The sequence below is a fragment of the Zingiber officinale genome, chromosome 9B (assembly GCF_018446385.1).
Source record: "Zingiber officinale cultivar Zhangliang chromosome 9B, Zo_v1.1, whole genome shotgun sequence".
In the NCBI taxonomy this organism is placed as follows: Eukaryota; Viridiplantae; Streptophyta; class Magnoliopsida; order Zingiberales; family Zingiberaceae; genus Zingiber; species Zingiber officinale.
In genome coordinates, this window is record NC_056003.1 from 45,509,550 (window position 1) to 45,529,963 (window position 20,414).

Genomic DNA, 20,414 nt, shown 5'->3' on the forward strand with positions numbered 1-20,414 from the left:
TCACATGACCCCGGGCGCCCGGAACACGTCCAGGCGCCCGGAACCCCTTATATATAGGGGGCAGCAGGCGCCCCCTACCCTTGCACTCAAATCTTCCTCCTTAAGCTTCCTAGCTTATTTGCGAAGATTTTGAAAATTAAAATTTTCCGCAGTTGATCCGGAGTCGTAACTCAACCGAGGTCGGCAGTTCTAAAATTTATTACAATGGCTCCTCGGTAAAAGTTTTTTTATCCCCTCCTAAACTTTCTTTCTTATAATTCTTCTTCTTAGTGTAATGTTAGTTTGATATTTAGGAAGCGTACTAAATCTGGTGCTGGGCCCTCTACCCCTAGCATTGACCCTAGGTTTCCCACCGAAGAACTTAGGATTAAGTTTATGTCAACAAATTACATGGTCATTAGAACCAAATGTATAGACAGATCGTTCTTTTTACGCTCCTGTATTCCAGTCTCCGAGACTATAAACCACTATAGGCTGCGAAACCTAGTTGAGTGCGCCAGCGCAGTAAACATAAGTTTATGTGTCGAATTTTACAACAACCTAGTGAAAGTAGACGACTACTCCTATACCACTAGGGCAGCTGGCACGGATACCACATTATCTCCCACCATCATACGTGAGTTTCTAGGGTTACGAGAGTCACCATGCACCTTTTTATGCTACCCTCCTAGGGAGCTACCTTTTGGAGATCCCTACTCACATATTACCCTTAATACGATCTATTCGTCCTTCTTTGAGGACCAGCGTGATCCCACTGAGACCCAGTTTAGGTCACTTAACCTTAGAATTCAGGACTACGCCCTTTATAGGGTTCTAGTACTTTGTATTCTACCGCTTACCACTCACGATATTGCGGTGATGCGTCCATTTCACTCCTTCCTGCTCTATGCCCTGTGTCAGAGGTTAGATATAGACATCAGTCTTCACATCTTTTCCACTATCATTTATGCAGCTGGATTCGTGACCAGCAGACGAGTACATATGCCTTATTGTCATATTCTGACAGCTTACATGGCCTCATTACACATTGACGTCACCAGAGGTGACATCCGCTACATGACCGAGTTTGACATCATAGGAGCTAGGAACTTTTCCCTAGCGAATATTCATATAGACGATGAGGGTACCATGTCCTGGCGTAGGGGGGCACAGCATCAGCAGGCGGAGGAGGCAGAGCATGATGAGTTCATGTTGGCACTATTTCCTGAGGAGGCTGCTCCTGCCCCACCACCTCCTCGAGCACCACACCCAGCTCCTCGCACTCTCACTGATCGAGTCTCCGGACTAGAGAGGACTATGTCGAGTCTCCGGCACGAGAACTCCGAGTTTCATCAGTCCATGCGACGAGAGGTCTCTGATCTTCGACGAGAGGTTCGACAGGAGGTCTCCGACTTACGACGAGACGTACGACAGGAGCTCTCCGACTTGCGCCGAGATCTACGAGAGGACGACCGAGCTCGTCACACTGAGATCCTACACTACTCCGGTCGCTGGGTTCCGGACCACCTCCCTCATCATCTCAGTAGCTCCTACTGTTGCTCTATTATGACTCTAGTACAGCTTGTAGCAGCTCTATTATGACTCTTGTATCTATATCGACTTTTTAGTCTAATGGACAGTTTCACTTCAGGCTTGATTAACTATACCTTAATCTAATAAATTAGTTTTTAGTCACATTTTTTTTATAAATTCTAGGAAAAATAGTTTTCAAAACTCCAATTTTACTAGACTTTCAAAAGTTGGGTTTAGTCTAGGATTTCCCCCTAGATATCATGTTCCCCTAGAATTAAGCCAGAGCATCTCACAAAACATCTAGGTTTACCTTGATTGTGATTAAAAAACATAGAATGGTGTGAGATGCATAGGGTATAGCCTGGACTCAAGAATGCTTATATCTGTGCATCAATATGAGTCTGGGCGTTAAATATGCAATAAACATTAATCAAGTTAAAGTTCTCCAGCTCTAGTCAAGTCTATCTGGACCTAAATAACTTAAACTTGACTAACCTAGTAAAAGCTATTGTCCTATAGACAATCAGCAAGTAACTAAAGGTTAGACAGTTGGCAAAAGAAACTCAATTTCTTTTTCAAGAATGTTTTGTTCTCTATGGCTCTGATACCTAATATATAAACATGACTTGTGCTTGGACTTAAGGACCAACTGAACTTAAATGAATAATCTGGTCCTAAAAACTTAAATTCCAATTGACCTTAACTTCCAAACTCCGTTGAATATTGCTAACTTTAATCATGTACAACCCCTTACACATTGCCCATTTTTTGAGTTATGGCAAAGGGGGAGAGTAGCAAAAATATAGTAAATATAAAATTCAAGATAAAAATTAAGGGGGAGCAAAAGTTAAGGGGGAGCCAAAACTTAAGGGGGAGTATATAGGGCAAAATTTACTTTAGTTACCTTGTTCATCTATACTTAGCAAATTTTGCCTATGTTTAAAATGACTATCTATTCGCTTGTTTACTTAACTTTGAATTTGTGTTGCCATAATCAAAAAGGGGGAGATTGTTGGTGCGGGAAGCATCCGACGATCGAACTCGTGTTTTGATAACGACAAAGAATTCAAAGTTAAGATGTTTGTTAGTCTAACAAGTCTACTTGAGGATTTCAGGAAAGTTCTAGCTGCGGTTAGGCAAAGGGAAAACCCTAGGGGGCGGTAACCTTAGGTCATAGGGGGTGGTAACCCTATGCGGAAAGTCTTGGCAGGTCGAGGGCTTCAGGCAAAAGTCCTAGGGGGTGGTAACCCTAGGTGAAAAGTCCTGGTGTCGCGAACCAGGTGAAAGACTGGACTAGCCGGGGAAGCGGATGTCCAGCAGAAAGTCCGGAAGCATCGGGTGTGAGCAAAAGTCCAGTCGATCTGGAGGATCGGCTGGCAACAGGTAAATCTCCTAAGTGGAGTAGGTGAGGACGCGTTCCCCGCAGAGGGTCGACCTAGGGTTTCCGGCTGGAAATCCAAAGTTAGACTCGGACAGTCTGAAGACTGTCGTTTATTCCTTACCATGTTTTATCATATTCTAACACTGTCTTGCAGGGTATTTTGCTCGGACTAACCTTTGTTTGCAGGTGAGGAACCTGCTGGAAAAAGAGTGTCCGGGCGCCCGGGACCAAAGTTTATCCCCTGCGCGACTTCGCCACGTGGAGCATCCTGGTTGGTTGGCCACGTCACACTCCAGGCACCTGGAAGGGATCCAGGCGCCCGGAACCGCATATAAAAGAAGGGTTGAGGTGCAGCTTCAAACAGAACTTTGAAAAGCGATCTTCTGCAACGTGCTGCGAATACGACCATCCTGAAGTGCTGCAAGTACACCCCGACGACCCGGAGCTCAGTCTTTTTGATTCTACATTGTTGTTGGTATATTTTATTATTGTACTTGCAATCTGTAACTATTTAACGGATTTATAGTTGTTGCCCACCGAAAGCGATCAAGGATCGCGGGCCTTCGAGTAGGAGTCGCCTTAGGCTCCGAACGAAGTAACTCTTTCGTGTCTGTGTCTCTTTACTTAATTTTCACTGCATTAACTCTTATGTTTTACGATTCCGATAATCGAACGATTTTAGCCACGAGCGCTATTCACCCCCCCCCCCCCCTCTAGCGCGGTCTCGATCCAACATAGACTAGGTCAATCCCTTAGAAATCAGGTACCCCTAGGATTAGCATTTGAGCATCTCACCAACACCCTAGTTTTACCTTGCTTGTGATTGCCAAACATAGAAAGGGGTGAAATGCATAGGCCAATTGCCTGGACTTAAGATGCTTATGTCAGTGCATCAATATAAGTCTGGGCATTAAATACCAAACATATATTGATCAAGTTAAGTTATTCAGTTTAGTCAAACACTAACTGATTACAATGCACTTAACTTGACTAACCAAGTGAAAGCTGCTATCTTCTGATAGTTTGTAAGTACCTAATTGGTTAGACAACTATTTTGAATGTCAGATTTAGGGGGAGGATTAAATCAACCTACTTTCACACTTAGCACCAAAATTATTTTCTCCACCTTAAAAATAATATCTTTTCTAAATTTTTTTTTTCAGTTTTGAGATTGAATTTCATAAACTAAGGTTTTGAAATTTGAAGTTTTTACAAACTTAGTGCTGAAAAATCTTAATCAGTTTTGAAAAGTAGATTTTTCAAACTTAGTTTTGAATTTTTTTTTAAACTTATGTTTGAATATTTTTTTTATAACTCTATTTTTAAAAACTAGCTTCTACAAAACTAAGGGTTTAAATTGGATCTTATAAACTAAGATTTTGAAAATTGAAACTCATTTTGAAAATTTAAACCTTGATCTTGAAACTTTAGTTTAAAAAACAAACTCATGTGTGAAAAGTGTTTCAAAATTGAAACTCATTTTGAAAATTTAAACCTTGATCTTGAAACTTTGGTTTTAAAAACTCATGATTGAAAATTTAATTTCTTAAAATTTGAAACTTAAACTCTTATGTTTGAAAATTAGACTATCTAAACTTAACTTCCCTAAACTTACACTTGAATATTAGCTTTTAAAAACTTTCTCTTTGAGTTGGCAAATTCATCTAATTTTGCAAAAGTTATCTTTAAAAGTTATGTTGCTAAATTAGGTATTTTTCAAAACTTAGTTATGTTACAAAAGTTAAGTTACTATATGGTGAAATTTAAAACTCCCCCAAGTTGACTTGACATCATTTCTTACAATTTTTACTTTGTCTATACTCTGTATTGTTGCTTATGTCCTTATTTGATGACGTAGACCCAAAAAGTCGCGAAAAATAATGGTAGATAGGGGCATATCTGTACCAGCGATCCTAGTAGTGTAGGTAAAGTCATCAACTCTAACTACGTTATTATACAGCTCAATACACATACCTACATTAACTGAACAAGAGCAATAAACTAATCGCTGCAAGCTATAATAATTAATAATCTCTATAGTAGGAATGCATGATGGCATGAAAAATTGTCTATCTAAACGTCTAGAGGATATAGAAACATTTATGGTAGAGGAAAATCTAATCCTAAATTCATCAGTGGGAAACCTATGGTTTGTACTAGCAGTCGAGGGACCAACACCAGAACGAGATCATTTCTTAATTAACAAACAATAGCCTAAAAATGAAATTCTAAGCAAGAGAGAAAAAAATTAATGTTTAAGGTTAAAAATAATTTACCAAGGCATCGAGAATATTTATAAAAGAACTGACGACCTCGATTGATTCGCAATGCACGGCTAGATAACCGAAGTAGGAAAGTTTTAGGAAAAATATTTTTCCTTTTCTTGCTTTTGCTCGTAAAACCTGGTAAGAGGCTTTTTGCAAAAGACAAAACAATGAGGGGCAAGGGTTGGGGCGCCCCTACCCCTCTTTTATAGGGTGTTCCGGGCGCAGTACGGGATGCCCGGACCCCCGTCAGTGTGCCCGGATCCAAATTCTAGGGATGAGCACCCGGAACACCCTCGAACGAAAGCCCAAAACCAGTCGAAGTCTAGATCTGCGGGGCCCGATAGATGGTACGAAGTCTAGATAGGTCTACGGGGCCCAATATCTGGCGGGAAGTCCTGTTGGGTCTGCGAGACCTGACAACCGGTCGAAGTCCAGTTGGGTCTGCGAATCTGACAACTGGCGAGAAGACCTAGTGGGTCAGAGGTAAGTCAAGTGACTGTAAGTGGTAAGTGAAGGTAAGCAACTGGAGGAAAGATCCAGTGAGGATGCGTTCCCTTTTGAGGGAACTATAGGTGTCAGTCCAGTTTAGGCCCATTTTGAAAACCTAAGATAAGACCTTGACTAGATCCTGGTCTCGAGGATATAGGGTCTAATTACTACTCATATTTTATTTTATTATGCTAACTCTATTTTGTAGGGAAAACCTAATTTTTGGTTGCCCAGGACTAACCTTTACTGCAAGGGAAAGTTGCTGAAGAAAAGGAGTCCAGGCGCTCAGAAGGAGTCTAGGCGCCCCAAAGGAGTCCGGGAGGTCGGAGCTGGTACGGGCGCCCCGAAGGAGTCCAGGTGCCCGAAGTTGGTCCAGGCACCCGGACCAGGCCCACTCAGGGGCCCGGAGTCGGTCTAGACACCAGGACACGAAACTTCATCCACAAGCTGACGTGGAGCACATCTGTTGGCCGAGCCACGTGGTCCAGGCGTCCAGAGTGGACCTATATAAAGGCCTTCAACCCGGAGCTTAAACACAATAATCACTACAAGTTTTCTTCTTCTCGGTGCTTCGAAAAGGCTCCCACAATGCTACTACGCTCCAACGACAACCGACGACCAGGACTTTTCAATTCTATTGTTATTGTTAGTAACTTTTTTAGTTCTTCTATTTAACTCCTATAATCTTTTGTGAACTGTTAGTGAATTGGCTAACAAAAGTACTCGACGGTGCGAGCCTTGGAGTAGGAGTCGTCGAAGGCTCCGAACCAAGTAAAACTCGGTTTGTTAGCATTGATTTATTTTTTCTTCCGCTGCGTACTTCGATTAATTCGTTATCGATTTTTGCAATCGTTATTCACCCCCCACTAGGATTCATTTCGATCCTACACTAATTAATACTATATATTTTATTATTGTACTAACTCTGTTTTGTAGATTACTCTTTACTTTTGAACTAACATATTTTTGTAGGAGTTAGAAAGAAATAATAGCCTTGATGAATAGTGCTCAAAGCACCTTCCATGCGAAGGAAGGCGTATTGAAGCTTGGCGCTGAAGGCACCTTCGAGAGCTTGGAAGGCGCCTTCGACCAGATAACATAGAAGGCTTCGTCGACGATGAGAGTTGATTTTTTTGAGATAAAATTTGGTATTGAAGGCATCTTCATCCCCCTTTAAAAGAGTTGCTCAACCAATGCTTCAATATAACTCATTCACAACTTCTACAAGTAAACTTTCAAGTATACGGCTGCTCCGACTTTACCCTCTTGCTGTGCTACATTGCTGCACTCGACTACTACTGAAAAGTTGTCCAACACCGAAATCGATCTGGTTGTCTTCAAAAGTGTTGGGTAATGATAGTTTTGTTTATACTTAATTACTGCATAAAAGAAAGTTCATCTTGTTACACTTATGTTGGAACCCCAAGATTGTTTTGGTGTGATCAACAAGTTAAGTTAGATCCTGTTGTGTTTTAACCTCGTGTCAGAGCACAGGTAGTCGGGCGGAAGACGCAGCTAGCGAGGAGGATGGCACGCGGTTCGTCCGAGGGATGAGGCACTGTGGAAGAGTACACCGGCGGACGAGAAGGAAGCGTGCGACGGTTCTGAGGGACGAGAAGCCAAAGCGGAAGACTGCTCGAGGAGCAAGAGACGTAGCTAGCGAGAAGGTCAGCACGGGGTGCGACTGAGGGACGAAGACTGCGGATGAGTATGCTGGCGGACAAGAAGGAAGCACGCGACGATTCCGAGGGACGAGAAGCCAAAGGTGAAGCCTGCTCAAGAAGACTGGAAGTTGAGTTCGGGTGAGCCCTATTCCGGATGGCAGAGATCACCCAAGCGAGCGGAGTCAGAGAGAAAGACCCGGACTGAGGCGAACGAAGCCGGAGCAGAAGACCAAAGCTGAAAAAGTCAACGAGGTTGACTTTCCCCATCCAAGGCGTCCGGAACAGTCCGGGTCGCCCGGAACTGCTCGGGGCGCCCGGAACAGCCCAGGGTGCCCGGAACTATTCCGAGCGCCCGGGAGTTGACTTTTTGATTAGATCGCTTCAATAGTGATCCGTTGCGTTGGGGATAAAGTTTTATCCCCCAGGGCGCCTGGAACCCTTCGGGGCGCCCCGACCAAGGCTATAAATATAGCCTTGGTCCAGAAGCTTTCAAGGAACACAAGCAATTCATTTCCAACACTTGTACGCTTTGATTTAGAGTTTAGTTTCTTTCTTTGTGTGATTCATTGCTGTAAGAGGCTTCTCTACCTGAAGGAGATACTAGTGCGACATCTTCCTTGGATTAACAACCTCCCCGGTTGTAACCAAGTAAAAATCCTCTTACCTTTTATTTTTGTTCTGTTTAATTATTTTACGCAAGTGTTATTCAGTTGAAAAGTCGAGAAGGGTTGTTTTTAATTTTTACAGGCTATTAAACTCCCCATCTAGTCGGCCCCGCGGTCCAACAACTTATCCACGTTTTAATTGTTGTATTTGATTCCCTCTTCCGACATTTTCGAAAGAAGTTTTAGTGGATTATCCGTCAATACAGTCCAAGGGATCGTGAATCTTGGAGTAGGAATTGTTGAAGCTCCAAACTAAGTAATCAATCGTGTACTTGTCTTTATTTATTTTCCTTTACTTACATTGGCGGAGCCAGGTATTATAGCCCACCTGGGCTAAAATTGTCATCCGGGCTAAAAGTCCTTTTTGTCCCTTTGAAAATCCAAAATACAAGGGGTGAAGAAGTAAAATCTGCCTAATCACCAACTGGACCCCAGGGCTATAGCCCGGGTAAGCCAATGCTTGGCTCCGCCATTGTTTACTTAATCCTCCATTTTCCGCTGCATACTCATTTTCAAATTAAGAAAAAAAAGTTTTTTAAAATCATGTGATTCATCCCTCCCCCCTCTCATGCGTGTAATGATCCTACACTAATCTCGGTTCCAAGCACTGTATTATATCCTCGTCTCCGTTGGCATGGTGGATAGGGTTTTAGTGGTTGTGTTCTTCAACCAGATTGTGAGGGTGCTCTTGGGCCGCTTCGCTGACGAGTGGGTTGCCTTCTTCGAGGGAGATGTTGAACCCCGACTATCGAGGAGGGGAAATGCAGAGCACCTGTGAGTGGTGTCAGTGGTGCCTCTCCGCGCGAGATAGCGGTGCCTCTCCGCGCGGGATTTGGTCTTGTCGTTGATAGGTTGAGGAGAATGTATGCGGCGAGGATAGGGACTACAGTCGAACAAAAAAAATATAATAGAATAGAACATAACAGAATAGAGAGGCTAGCTTATACCGTCGTATGCTTTGAACAAAGAAGGTACTCGTGTTCACGTTGAATGGGTAATCAATAATTTTTGGGGGCTAGGCTACAACCCAGGATAGCCTTCTGTCGATCCGTCTATGGTGCCACACACTCTTCCTGGCGCTTCCCCAGTTGCACGAGCAGAGCTTCGAGATCTTTTCTGAACGTAGAGATAAAGAGTTGAATGTGGAGATTGCTGATATGAATTTTGATCGTGAGGTTCTTTTATAAGCCTGGTTTAATAGACCAATAATCCTTGTAATGTAAACCGGACTTGCTCAAACATGATCCCCACGATTGAGTTCATCGCGATTTGGATCGAGCCACGCGATCTCGTCGTTATCCTTTTCGGTCTACTGAATCGATTTTTTGATCTACCGAATCAATTTTTCATTATGTCGAACCTTTTTCATCTATCGAACTAGATGTTTAGTTGATTGGATCAGTATGAGTTCGGTTCATGCCAAACTTGTTCTAGCTTTGTCTAATTATATTTGTCTGCTCTCTGTTTTACTTCCAACTCTATATTCCTACAAAATAATATAAGAAACACAAACAAACAGTAAGTTAGGGGTCAAATCTCATAGGAACTCACGATTTGAAATTCATCCCACCATGTGTCTTCTGCTTTCTCCATACCCATGAGTCGGCTCTAGGAGGGGTCGCTGAGGTGCCACCTTTTTTTTAATACTATAAGTCTACTTAACATACTAAACTTACCTCTTACTTAGAGTTTATTCATTTAAAACTTCTCACTACCTAAGGTTAACTCCCTAAGATTTTTCTTTGTCAAACATCCGATCACCTTTGATTTGTCTCGACTTGTCACTTACCAAGCATAAAGTCATCCAAGATTTACTTGAACTTTTCCTTATGAAACATTTGATCAACCTTGATTAGATTTTTCCATCTTTGTTTCTACATCCATGTTTTCAGATACCTTGCTACAATTGTTGAGGGATTGACTGCTCATATTTATTTTTTACATGCATATATATTTAAGGTTCCTTCTTCCACCAGTGAAGATGTACTACGCTTGGATCGTCATAGAGTTAGTTAGGTTATAAACATGCAGCCAATTAAGTTTGCATTACCTAGTTTCCGAGCTCCTGTAATGCCTTGGTTTCTTCCACAGTAGTAGTGTTTAAAGAAGTGCACCAAATTTGGATGGGATTTGAATAGAAAACTAACAGACTGAGTTGGAGCTTGGTTCTTGCTCGATGGCGTACTGTATTTGGACTTCATTTAAATAGAAAAATAACAGACTCGCTTCTAATTATTTGGATGGGGTTTCCATCAGGGAGATAATCATGGAGTTCAGAATGGCAAATTTAGGGAGCACTCCACCCACTTCGCTCCACCTTCTGCAATGTGCCAAACTCATCTCCAGTTTCAGAATGCGTATGCATGGTGTAGTGTTTGTGTTTCAATGTGTGAAGCTATTTACGTTCTATATATATTTATTTTTAGTTTCTTTCATAATCTAAAACTTAAAATATATATGACACTGTGTATGCATTTTGAATTTAGATAGAAATTAATCAAGATGAAAGTTCTTTTTATCTATATTTTCAATCAAACAAACAAATAAATATTTTTAAATATATATATATATATATATATTAAAATAATACTTAATTCATAATTTAAATTTCTAAAATACATACTCCATTTTAGAGATATTAAATTTCATGGGAAACAATTCTAAAGTAAAATCGAAAGAAATATTTTAGATATTAAATTATGGATAAATGTTATTTTAATTAATAAATTTTTTAGATAAAAAACGAATGTTTATTTATTTATTTATTTATTTTCTATCTAGAATTTAAGGAAGGAACACGTAGACCGTCTGTCATGTTACTCTTGCAAATCCTTGGCAGCTTCAATTCAATTCCCTCCCTCTATAAAACGCCAATTGCATTGATTCATTCCATCGTGTTCATCGTTCCATTCCATCACAATGGAGACGCACAGTGCCCCATCGGCTCTCTTCCTCCTCCTCCTCGCCGTCTCCTCCTTTCTTCTCACCGCCTCTTCTCCCCAGTACTCGCAGTTGCAGAGCTACATCATTCGAATGCGCCTCCCACGGAACGCCACATTGGTCAGCGCCCAGGCACTGGACGACTGGTACAGATCCTTGCTCCCTCCCACCGCCGCAAACTCCACCGAGCCCCGCATTCTCTACACCTACAGCGCCGCCATGACCGGCTTCGCCGCCCGGCTAACCGAGGAAGAGCTCAGATCCGTCGAGAGGAAGCCAGGTTTCCTGGCGAGCTTCCGGGACAGACAAGTGCCGCTCCTGACCACCTACACGCCGCGCCTACTCGGACTTCTCCCCGGGCTTGGCCTCTGGACACACTCCAACATGGGAAAGGGCATCGTCATCGGCGTCCTGGACACCGGCTTGGTCGACCACGCGTCGTTCGCCGACCAGGGAATGGATCCGCCTCCTGCGCGTTGGAGAGGCTCATGCGCCCCTGGCCTGCAGGGCGCTATCTCCTGCAATAACAAGTTGATCGGAGCACAATCCTTCGTGAAAAACGAGTCCCCCGTCGACACCATAGGTCACGGCACCCATACCGCCAGCACAGCCGCCGGCAATTTCGTGGCCGGCGCCAATGTGCTCGGCAATGCCAACGGCACCGCCTCCGGCATCGCGCCGCGCGCGCACCTGGCCATCTACAAGGTCTGCGGGCGCTTCGACTGTACCGTCTCCAGCATCACCGCCGGCATGGAGGCAGCGATCAAAGACGGCGTCGACGTGATGTCCCTCTCTCTCGGCGGTGGCCCGATCGCTTTTTACGACGACGTGATCGCGATTGGCGCCTTCAGCGCCGTGGAGAGAGGAATCTTTGTGAGCTGCGCCGGAGGTAATTCCGGCCCGATGGCGACCTCCCTCTCCAACGAGGCGCCTTGGGTCCTCACGGTAGCTGCCAGCACCATAGACCGCAACATAAGGGCGACCGTGAGGCTGGGGAATGGGGTCGAGCTCGACGGCGAGTCGGCCTACCAGCCGAACAGCTACCCTTCCGATTCCCTGCCGATGACAATCCCAGATGGGAGCCTCGACGGTCCCAATTGCTGGCAGGGGTTGGTCGAGGCGGAGGTAAAGGGGAAGATGGTTATTTGCTCGATAGAGTCCGGATCAAGTATCCTCATAGGCGACAACATAAAGTCCCTCGGAGGCCTGGCGATGCTGATGGTCAACGGCGAGCTCGACGGCTACACCACAATGGCCGAAGCGCCGAATCTGCCTATGTCCTACCTCAATTACATCAACGGCTCTAGCGTCGCTCACTACGTGAACGCGACGCAGACGCCGATAGCCTCCATCATCTTCAGGGGCACCGTTTTCAAGGTCTTTCCGGCGCCCACCGTCGCTTATTTCTCTTCACGAGGACCGAATTCCCAGAGCAGAGGAGTGTTGAAGCCCGACATCTTGGGACCGGGCGTCAACATCCTGGCGGCGTGGCCCATTCAGGTCGGCCCAAATTCTTCCCAGACCACCGGTAACACTCAAACCACCTTCTTCAATATGATCTCCGGCACTTCCATGTCTACGCCTCATCTCAGCGGCGTCGCTGCGCTCATAAAGGCAGCGCACCCGGACTGGTCACCCGCCGCCGTCAAATCTGCAATCATGACGACCTCAGATATCACGGACAAAGACGGGAATCCCATAAAGGACGAGCAACACAACAAGGCAAGCTTCTTCGGCATGGGAGCCGGCAACGTCAACCCATCTAAGGCGGCGGATCCCGGGCTAGTTTACGACATCGAGCCGAACGACTACGTTCGCTTCCTGTGCGGGTTAGGCTACTCCGACAAGCAAGTCGAGGTAGTGACCCACCGAAAAGTCACGTGCGCCGAGGTGGGCAAAATCAGGGAGGTCGACTTGAACTATCCGGCTATAATTCTAGCATCGTCGTCCGATTTTGATAGAATCACGGTGACCCGCACCGTGAAAAATGTCTGTAGCGAGAAATCGACATATAAATCGAAGGTGGATGGCCTAGAAAGCGTGGCGGTGGAGGTCTTGCCAGAGACGTTGGATTTCTCCGGCAAAATCAACGAAAGTAAATCGTTCAACATCAGCTTCAGCAAGAAAATTGCGCATCCTCCTACGCACGAAGAAGGACACTTGTTGTGGATCTCTGATACAAAATCAGTCAGGATTCCTATCCTGATACTTGTTTGATCCGTTCTACCATTTTAATAAATAGTCCATTGAAGTAAACAAAATAATATATATATTTTTAAATAAGTGACAAATAACAACAACAATCAATTATATTGATAGACCCTCATGAAGAACTTTGTTGCCATATAGCACACTTAAGTGAATTCCTTTTCATGATGTGTGATTTAATTAGCAAGATCATTATATTATTCAGAAATCCACTTGTATCTAACAAGAAGTTTGTATGCCTTTTTAGCTATAATGGCATTTAGTGCATCAGTAGGATGATAGGGATCCCAAAATATGTACTCTGATCTATTACGACACATCAATGACAATAGTGGCAGGCACATCATCTGTCCCTTGGATCGACCTGCACCGCAACAAGCCTTGTTGGGATATTTGAATCCTTCAATCACCAACACCAACAAGGTATAAGTACTTGCTCCTTAATTAACTGACCACAATATATATATAAATTGGGAAACTAATTAGTAGAAGCTAAGGTTATATCTATGTATGTAATTACCGTATAATGAGTAATTATGGATGATGTCGTAAACTGGCTTGTAGTTGTTCCAAAAGAGGAAAGAAGCCCCTGCGAGCGTTGCATTTAGCTCGCCTGCCAACATACTGACTTGGTTGTTGTATGACACTGCCATTCGATTGCTTGACCTGATGCACTCTCCACTGCTATCATTATTGCCACCTATTTGGTTAGGTATGCAACCAAGTGGAGGAACTCCGGACACGAAGATTTTTCTCGCCCCAAGATCATAGATATCCTGATATATATGAACAACCGAATCATAAGGTTTATATATGCTTGTATATATATATGAGAGCTAATTATAAATCTGAAATACATACAATTACCTTAATTTGCCTTGAATATTCTTGAACCAGCAATTGCTCATATGCCACAATAGGGTACTTTTTGTACCTCCATGCTAGAGGATGCAAGTAGTTGTTGATGTAGTCATTAGCTCCCATGCTAATGAAGAAGAGAGATCTTCCAAGGAAGTCTGTAGTCTTATTTCCTAGCATTAGGCTCAAGTCTTCAATTGTTTTCTTGAAGTTTTGTATCTGTTCATCCATTGTGAAGACATCTCCCTAAGAATTTATTATAATAATTATTATTTTAAAAAAAAAAATGAAAGAAATTTTGTAGGGGAGAGATTTGGTGTTTAGGTAGACTCACAAATATTAGTCCTGTGTCCCAAAGAATTCCAGCCCCAGCTGATGCATAGTTTACACCTTTTAATATGTTTGATCCATTGGTGCTAGGGTTTTTGAACGTAGGAACAAAAGGTAACCCAAGAAGCTTACCTGCGTTCATTAAACATGAATATGAAGATTATAATCGACAAGCCATTTTGGATCTTTAGGTCGAAGAAAAGTACCTAAATGGTCGACCAAAGTGCCACCATTGCAGTATCTCCCCGTGGTTCCGATAGAGAAATCAATGCCATTCGGGAAGTAATTAGCTTTTGCTAAAGTTAAAAGATTATTGTTGTTTCCGGGATCTAGGAGCGAGTCACCGAACACGAACATTGCCGGAAATTGAGCTCCCTCATTGGAGTTTACCTTGGAAAGGACTAGAATTGTAGCTATAATCCACATTGTTTTTGAAATGCCAAGAGAAAGATGGGGGCAAGTAATAGCAATGGAAGAAAATCATGTTTTAATTGTGGGGGTAAGGAGGGGGCTATTCAAATGTGATTAACCTACTATAGGAGGTCTTGCCAGAGACGTTGGATTTCTCCTGCAAAATCAACGAAAGTAAATCGTTCAACATCAGCTTCAGCAAGAAAATTGAGCATCCTCCTACGCACGAAGAAGGACACTTGTTGTGGATCTCTGATACAAAATCAGTCAAGATTCCTATCCTGATACTTGTCTGATCACAATTTTAGTTCTAAAAGTCTAATATATTCTCAGTTGAAATAATAATAATAATAATAATATATATATATATATATATATATATATATATATATATATATATATATATATATATATATATATAGATATTAACTTTCTACCCTTAGATGGACATGAACAAGAATTCCATTAACGACGAGTAACACAACAAGTTGAGGTTCCTCGACATAGGAGCAGATCACAACAACCCGTCCAAGACGGCCGATCCCAATTCCCATGATGATTTATGACACCAAACTTGACAACTACGTGCATTTCCCCTCCAGGTTAAGTTACTCGAACAAACAAGTAGAGACAGTGACCTATTGGAAAGCTACATGCATGGAGTGTTAAAGCCTGACATCTTGGGACCCGACGTCAGCATCCTGGCAGCATGGCCCATTCAGTTCGGCCCAAATCCTTCCTAGACCACCGGGAACTCTTAAACCACTTTCTTCAATATGATCTTCGACACTTCCATGTCTACGCCTCATCTCAGCGGTGTCGCTGCACTGAGAAAGGCGGCGCACCCGGACTAGTCACCAACTGCCGTCAAATCTGCAATCATGACTACCTAAGACATCACTGACAAGGATGAGAATCCCATAAAGGACGAGCAACACAACAAGGCAAGCTTCCTCGGCTTGGGAGCCACAACGTCAACCCGTCTAAGGCAGCGTATCCCGGGCTAGTTTAGGACATCGATCCCAAAGACTATGTCTGCTTCCTCTGCAACTTTGGCTACTCCGACAAGCAAGTCAAGATAGTGACCCATCGAAAAGTCACATGCGCTGAGGTGGGCAAAATCAGGGACGTCGACTTGAACTACCCGACTATAACTGTAGCACTGTCGTCGGATTTTGACCAAATCACGGTGACCTGCATTGTGAAAAATGTCTGTAGCGAGAAGTCGACATATAAATTGAAGGTGGATAGCCTAGAAAGTGTGGTGCTGGAGGTCTCGCCAGAGACATTGGATTTCGCAGGCAAAATCAACGAAAGCAAGTCGTTCAACATCAGCTTCATCAGGACAATCGCACATCCTCCTACGCACGAAGAAGGACACTTGTTGTGGGTCTCTAATACAAAGTCAGTCAGGATTCCTATCCTAATGCTTGTCTGATCACAATTTTAGTTCTAAAAGTCTAATAAATTCTCGTTAGAAATAATAATAATAATATATATATATATATATATATATATATATATATATATATATATATATATATATATATATATATATATATAAAGCGACGAATAACTCAAATATAAAATTAATAATTCACCATAAACTAGACTTCACTCGACCCTTAAAATGACCCCACTCGCTTATTTCTCAAAATATCTATTGCACCTTGAAACCAAACATACATATATCTAAACAAATAATTAACATAGAATTTAAAATAAATTTTGACAAAAAAAATATAATTTTTATAAATAAAAATAAATATGAAATATAAATAAAATTTAAGACTATATTATATGGCTCTAGAAAATCTATTGTAATTTACGACAAAAAATTATATACATATATATAAACTTTCTTCCCTTAGATGGACATGAACAAGAATTCCATAAACGACAAGTAGCACAACAAGTCAAGTTTCCTCGACATGGGAGCCAACAACATCAACCCGTCCAAGACGGCGGATCCCAATTCCCATGATGATTTATGACACCGAACTCAACGACTACGTGCACTTCCTCTGCGGGTTAAGTTACTGGAACAAACAAGTGGAGACAGTGACCTATTGGAAAGCTACATGCATGGAGTGTTGAAGCCGACGTCTTGTGACCGGGCGTCAACATCCTGGCAGCGTGGCCCATTCAGGTCGGCCCAAATCCTTCCTAGACCACCGGGGACACTTAAACCACTTTCTTCAATATGATCTCCGGCACTTCCATGTCTACGTCATCTCAGCGGTGTCGCTGCACTGAGAAAGGCGGCGCACCCGGACCAGTCACCGACCGCCGTCAAATCTGCAATCATGACTACCTCAGACATCACCGACAAGGACGAGAATCCCATAAAGGATGAGCAGCACAACAAGGCAAGCTTCCTCGGCATGGGAGCCGCAACGTCAACCCGTCTAAGGCGGTGGATCCTGGGCTAGTTTACGACATCGATCCCAATGACTACAGCCGCTTCCTTTGCGGGTTCGGCTACTCCGACAAGCAAGTCAAGATAAGTCACATGCGCCGATGTGGGCAAAATCAGGGACGTCGACTTGAACTACCCATCTATAACTGTAGCATTGTCGTTGGATTTTGACTGAATCACGGTGACTCACATTGTGAAAGATGTCTGTAGCGAGAAGTCGACATATAAATTGAAGGTGGATGGCCTAGAAAGTGTGGCGGTGGAGGTCTCGCCAGAGACATTGGATTTCACCGGCAAAATCAACGAAAACAAGTCGTTCAACATCAGCTTCAGCAGGACAATCGCACATCCTCCTACGCACGAAGGACACTTGTTGTGAGTCTCTAATACAAAACCACTCAGGATTCCTATCCTGATACTTCTCTGATCACAATTTTAGATCTAAAAGTCTAATAAATTCTCGGTTGAAATAATAATAATAATAATAATAATAATATTAATAATAATATTATTATTATTATTATATTTTTAAAATAAAATGACAAATAACTCAAATAAAAAATTTATAATTCACCGCACACCGAACTTCACCCAACTCTATGCTTATTTCTCAAAATATCTTTTTATCTAGTGCACCTTGAAAGTAGGGCTGAGCATTCAGTCAAAACCGAACTGACCGAACCGAATAGACCGAAAACCGAATAAATTGATTTTTTTTTCAACCAATCGAACCGATCGAATTCTCTACAAAAACCGAATCGACCGAACCGATAAAAGATCGGTTAATTCGGTTTTTGACCGAATAAACCGATTAAACCGAATTTTAAAACTTTATTTTATTTTAATTAAAAAAAAGAAGAGATTTTATTTTATTTATTATATTTTTAAATAAAAATAAATTAATAAATATTTTTATTCGGCTTAATCGGTTTAACCGAATTACAAAACTTAAAATCGAAACCGAACCAAATTCACCGAAAACCGAACCGATTTTAAAAAAAAAAACTGAAAACCGAATTAACCGAACCGAATTCCTAAATTCGGTCGGTTCGGTTGGTTAATTCGGTTTTACCGAATTTTTGCTCACCCCTTGAAACCAAACATAAATATATCTAAAAAAATAATTAACACAGAATTTAAAATAAATTTTGACTAAAATTATATAATTTTTATAAATAAAATTAAATATGAAATATAAATAAAATTTAAGACTATATTATATGGCTCTAAATAGAGATAATAGAGATTTTATATATATATATATATATACTTTCTTACCTTAGACAGACATGAATAAGAATTCCATAAATGACAAGTAGCAAAACAAGTTGAGTTTCCTCGACATGGGAGCCGACAACATCAACCCGTCCAAGACGGCGGATCCCAATTCCCATGATGGTTTATGGCAGCGAACTCGACAACTATGTGTACTTCCTCTGCCGGTTAAGTTACTCGAACAAACAAGTGGAGACAGTGACCTATTGGAAAGCTACATGCGTGGAGATGGGCAAGATCGGGACATGGACTTGAACTACCAGTTATAACGGTGTCATCGTCGCAGGATTTGTATAGGATCACTAAGGGTGGAGAAAAATATCAAAAATTTGATATACTGCATATACCTTATCAAAATATATCGAATTATTCCAATATTATCGATATATAAAAAAATTTGATACAATATTATACAATTTTTTGATATCGATATGATATTTAGTATCTATATACCATATATACCGTACTGATATCGAAATTTAAATATAAAGGTATGTAATTTATACTACACCAAAAAGTTTGTATAACGAAAAGTTGGTATACCGAAAAGTTGATATATAAAAAATTTGATATACTAAAATTTTAGCACACTGGCAAATGAATTTTTTTTATACCAACTTTTGGGTACGGATATGATATACTGGTTTAGGTTTTGGTATACTCTACTGAACCATCCAATGGATCACGGTGACCTGAATTGTGAAAAATGTGCTCAGCCAAAATTTGACCTATAAAGTGAGAGTGGATTACTTGGAAAGCATGGCGGTGGAGGTCTTATTGAAGACATTAGAGTTATCCGACAAGATTAATGAAACCAAGACCTTTAGCTTGAGCTTAGTTAGAAAATCATGCGTAGATGTACGATGAAAGAAATTTATGTTGGGTGGAAAATATAAATCAGGTAGAATTCTAATCAGGATACTTATCTAATCAAATAAATATTCTGTTAAAATAAAAAATTGATATATATATATATATAGAAAATATAAATCAAGTAGAATTCTAATCAGGATACTTATCTAATCAAATAAATATTCTGTTAAAATAAAAAATTGATATATATATATATATATATATATATATATATATATATATATAAAATTCTAATCAGGAGACTTATCTAATCAAATAAATATTCTGTTAAAATAAAAAATATATATATATATATATATATATATATATATATATATATATATATATATATGGAAAATATAAATCAGGTAGAATTCTAATCAGATACTCTAATCAAATAAATATTATGGTAAAATAAAAAATTGATATATATATATATATATTTATATAAAATAATAATAATAGTAGAAAAATATCTATAAGAAAATGTAATATATTTTAAATTTTAAAAATCTTAATTTGAATTTCAAAGATAAGAAAAATCTTAATTTTTTTAAATGTTCATTGAATTTTGAAAATAAAATAAACCTATTTGAATTTTAACTTACCGAAATAAAAATTAATTAAAAATTAATATCTTTAAAATTATTTTAAAAATATCTTCAAAAATGTAAATATGAGAAAAAAATACCAAAAATTTGATAAATCACACATAACTTACCGAAATATATTAAATTATACAAATATTATCGATATACTATAATTTTTGATACAATATTATATTGTATTAAATTTTTTGGTATCGGTATGATATTTAATTTTAGTATACCAACTCATACCGAATTTTTAATATAAGTGGTATATTATTTATATCATATCAAAAAGTTGGTATATAGAAAAATTAGTATACTAAAAATTAAGTATACCGACAATTCGATATACTGAAATTTTGATATATCAAAATTTTGATATAGTATTGATATAAATTTTTTTATACCGACTTTTTAGTATGACATATGTATAAAGTTTCGTGTTCAATACACCATATCGAACCACCTCAAAAGATCACGGTGACATGAATTGTGAAAATCTACCCTCAGCCAAAAATCCCAGAGTGGACACAGTGATCTATTGGAAAGCTAC

At 40.6% G+C, this 20,414-nt stretch overlaps 3 protein-coding genes across 3 annotated transcripts; 2 read left to right on the forward strand and 1 right to left on the reverse strand.

Moving 5' to 3' along the window:
- The first annotated feature begins 10,897 nt into the window (after nt 1–10,897).
- Nucleotides 10,898–13,135, forward strand: LOC122022981 (subtilisin-like protease 4). The gene has a single exon (XM_042581084.1). It carries the CDS (start codon nt 10,898–10,900, stop codon nt 13,133–13,135), a length of 2,238 nt encoding a protein of 745 aa, XP_042437018.1.
- Nucleotides 13,136–13,323: 188 nt separating this feature from the next.
- LOC122022982 (GDSL esterase/lipase At1g71250-like) lies at nt 13,324–15,534 on the reverse strand. The gene is made up of 7 exons (XM_042581086.1): nt 15,403–15,534; nt 14,849–14,882; nt 14,521–14,727; nt 14,319–14,446; nt 13,994–14,230; nt 13,647–13,902; nt 13,324–13,526 (listed from the first exon to the last, which is right to left on the reverse strand). The coding sequence occupies exons 1-7, from the start codon at nt 15,532–15,534 to the stop codon at nt 13,324–13,326; spliced, it is 1,197 nt and encodes a 398-aa protein (XP_042437020.1).
- A 1,272-nt stretch (nt 15,535–16,806) lies between these two features.
- LOC122022983 (subtilisin-like protease SBT4.3) lies at nt 16,807–17,523 on the forward strand. The gene is made up of 3 exons (XM_042581087.1): nt 16,807–16,874; nt 16,965–17,123; nt 17,355–17,523. The coding sequence occupies exons 1-3, from the start codon at nt 16,807–16,809 to the stop codon at nt 17,521–17,523; spliced, it is 396 nt and encodes a 131-aa protein (XP_042437021.1).
- The last annotated feature ends 2,891 nt before the right edge of the window (nt 17,524–20,414 follow it).

Bases quoted from the DNA above. Each gene is read 5' to 3' on its own strand.
- LOC122022981 (XM_042581084.1), top strand. From the start codon at position 10,898: ATGGAGACGCACAGTGCCCCATCGGCTCTCTTCCTCCTCCTCCTCGCC.
- LOC122022982 (XM_042581086.1), bottom strand. From the start codon at position 15,534: ATGAGGCGTAGACATGGAAGTGTCGAAGATCATATTGAAGAAAGTGGT. The intron at 14,883-15,402 runs GTCAGGCTTTAA...TTGATTTTGCAG, and splicing joins CTGACGTCGGGTCCCAAGAT to GAGAAATCCAACGTCTCTGG. The intron at 13,903-13,993 runs GTAATTGTATGT...CATATATATCAG, and splicing joins AATATTCAAGGCAAATTAAG to GATATCTATGATCTTGGGGC.
- LOC122022983 (XM_042581087.1), top strand. From the start codon at position 16,807: ATGCATGGAGTGTTGAAGCCGACGTCTTGTGACCGGGCGTCAACATCC. The intron at 16,875-16,964 runs GTCGGCCCAAAT...ACGTCATCTCAG, and splicing joins TGGCAGCGTGGCCCATTCAG to CGGTGTCGCTGCACTGAGAA. The intron at 17,124-17,354 runs GTCAACCCGTCT...AGATGTCTGTAG, and splicing joins CTCGGCATGGGAGCCGCAAC to CGAGAAGTCGACATATAAAT.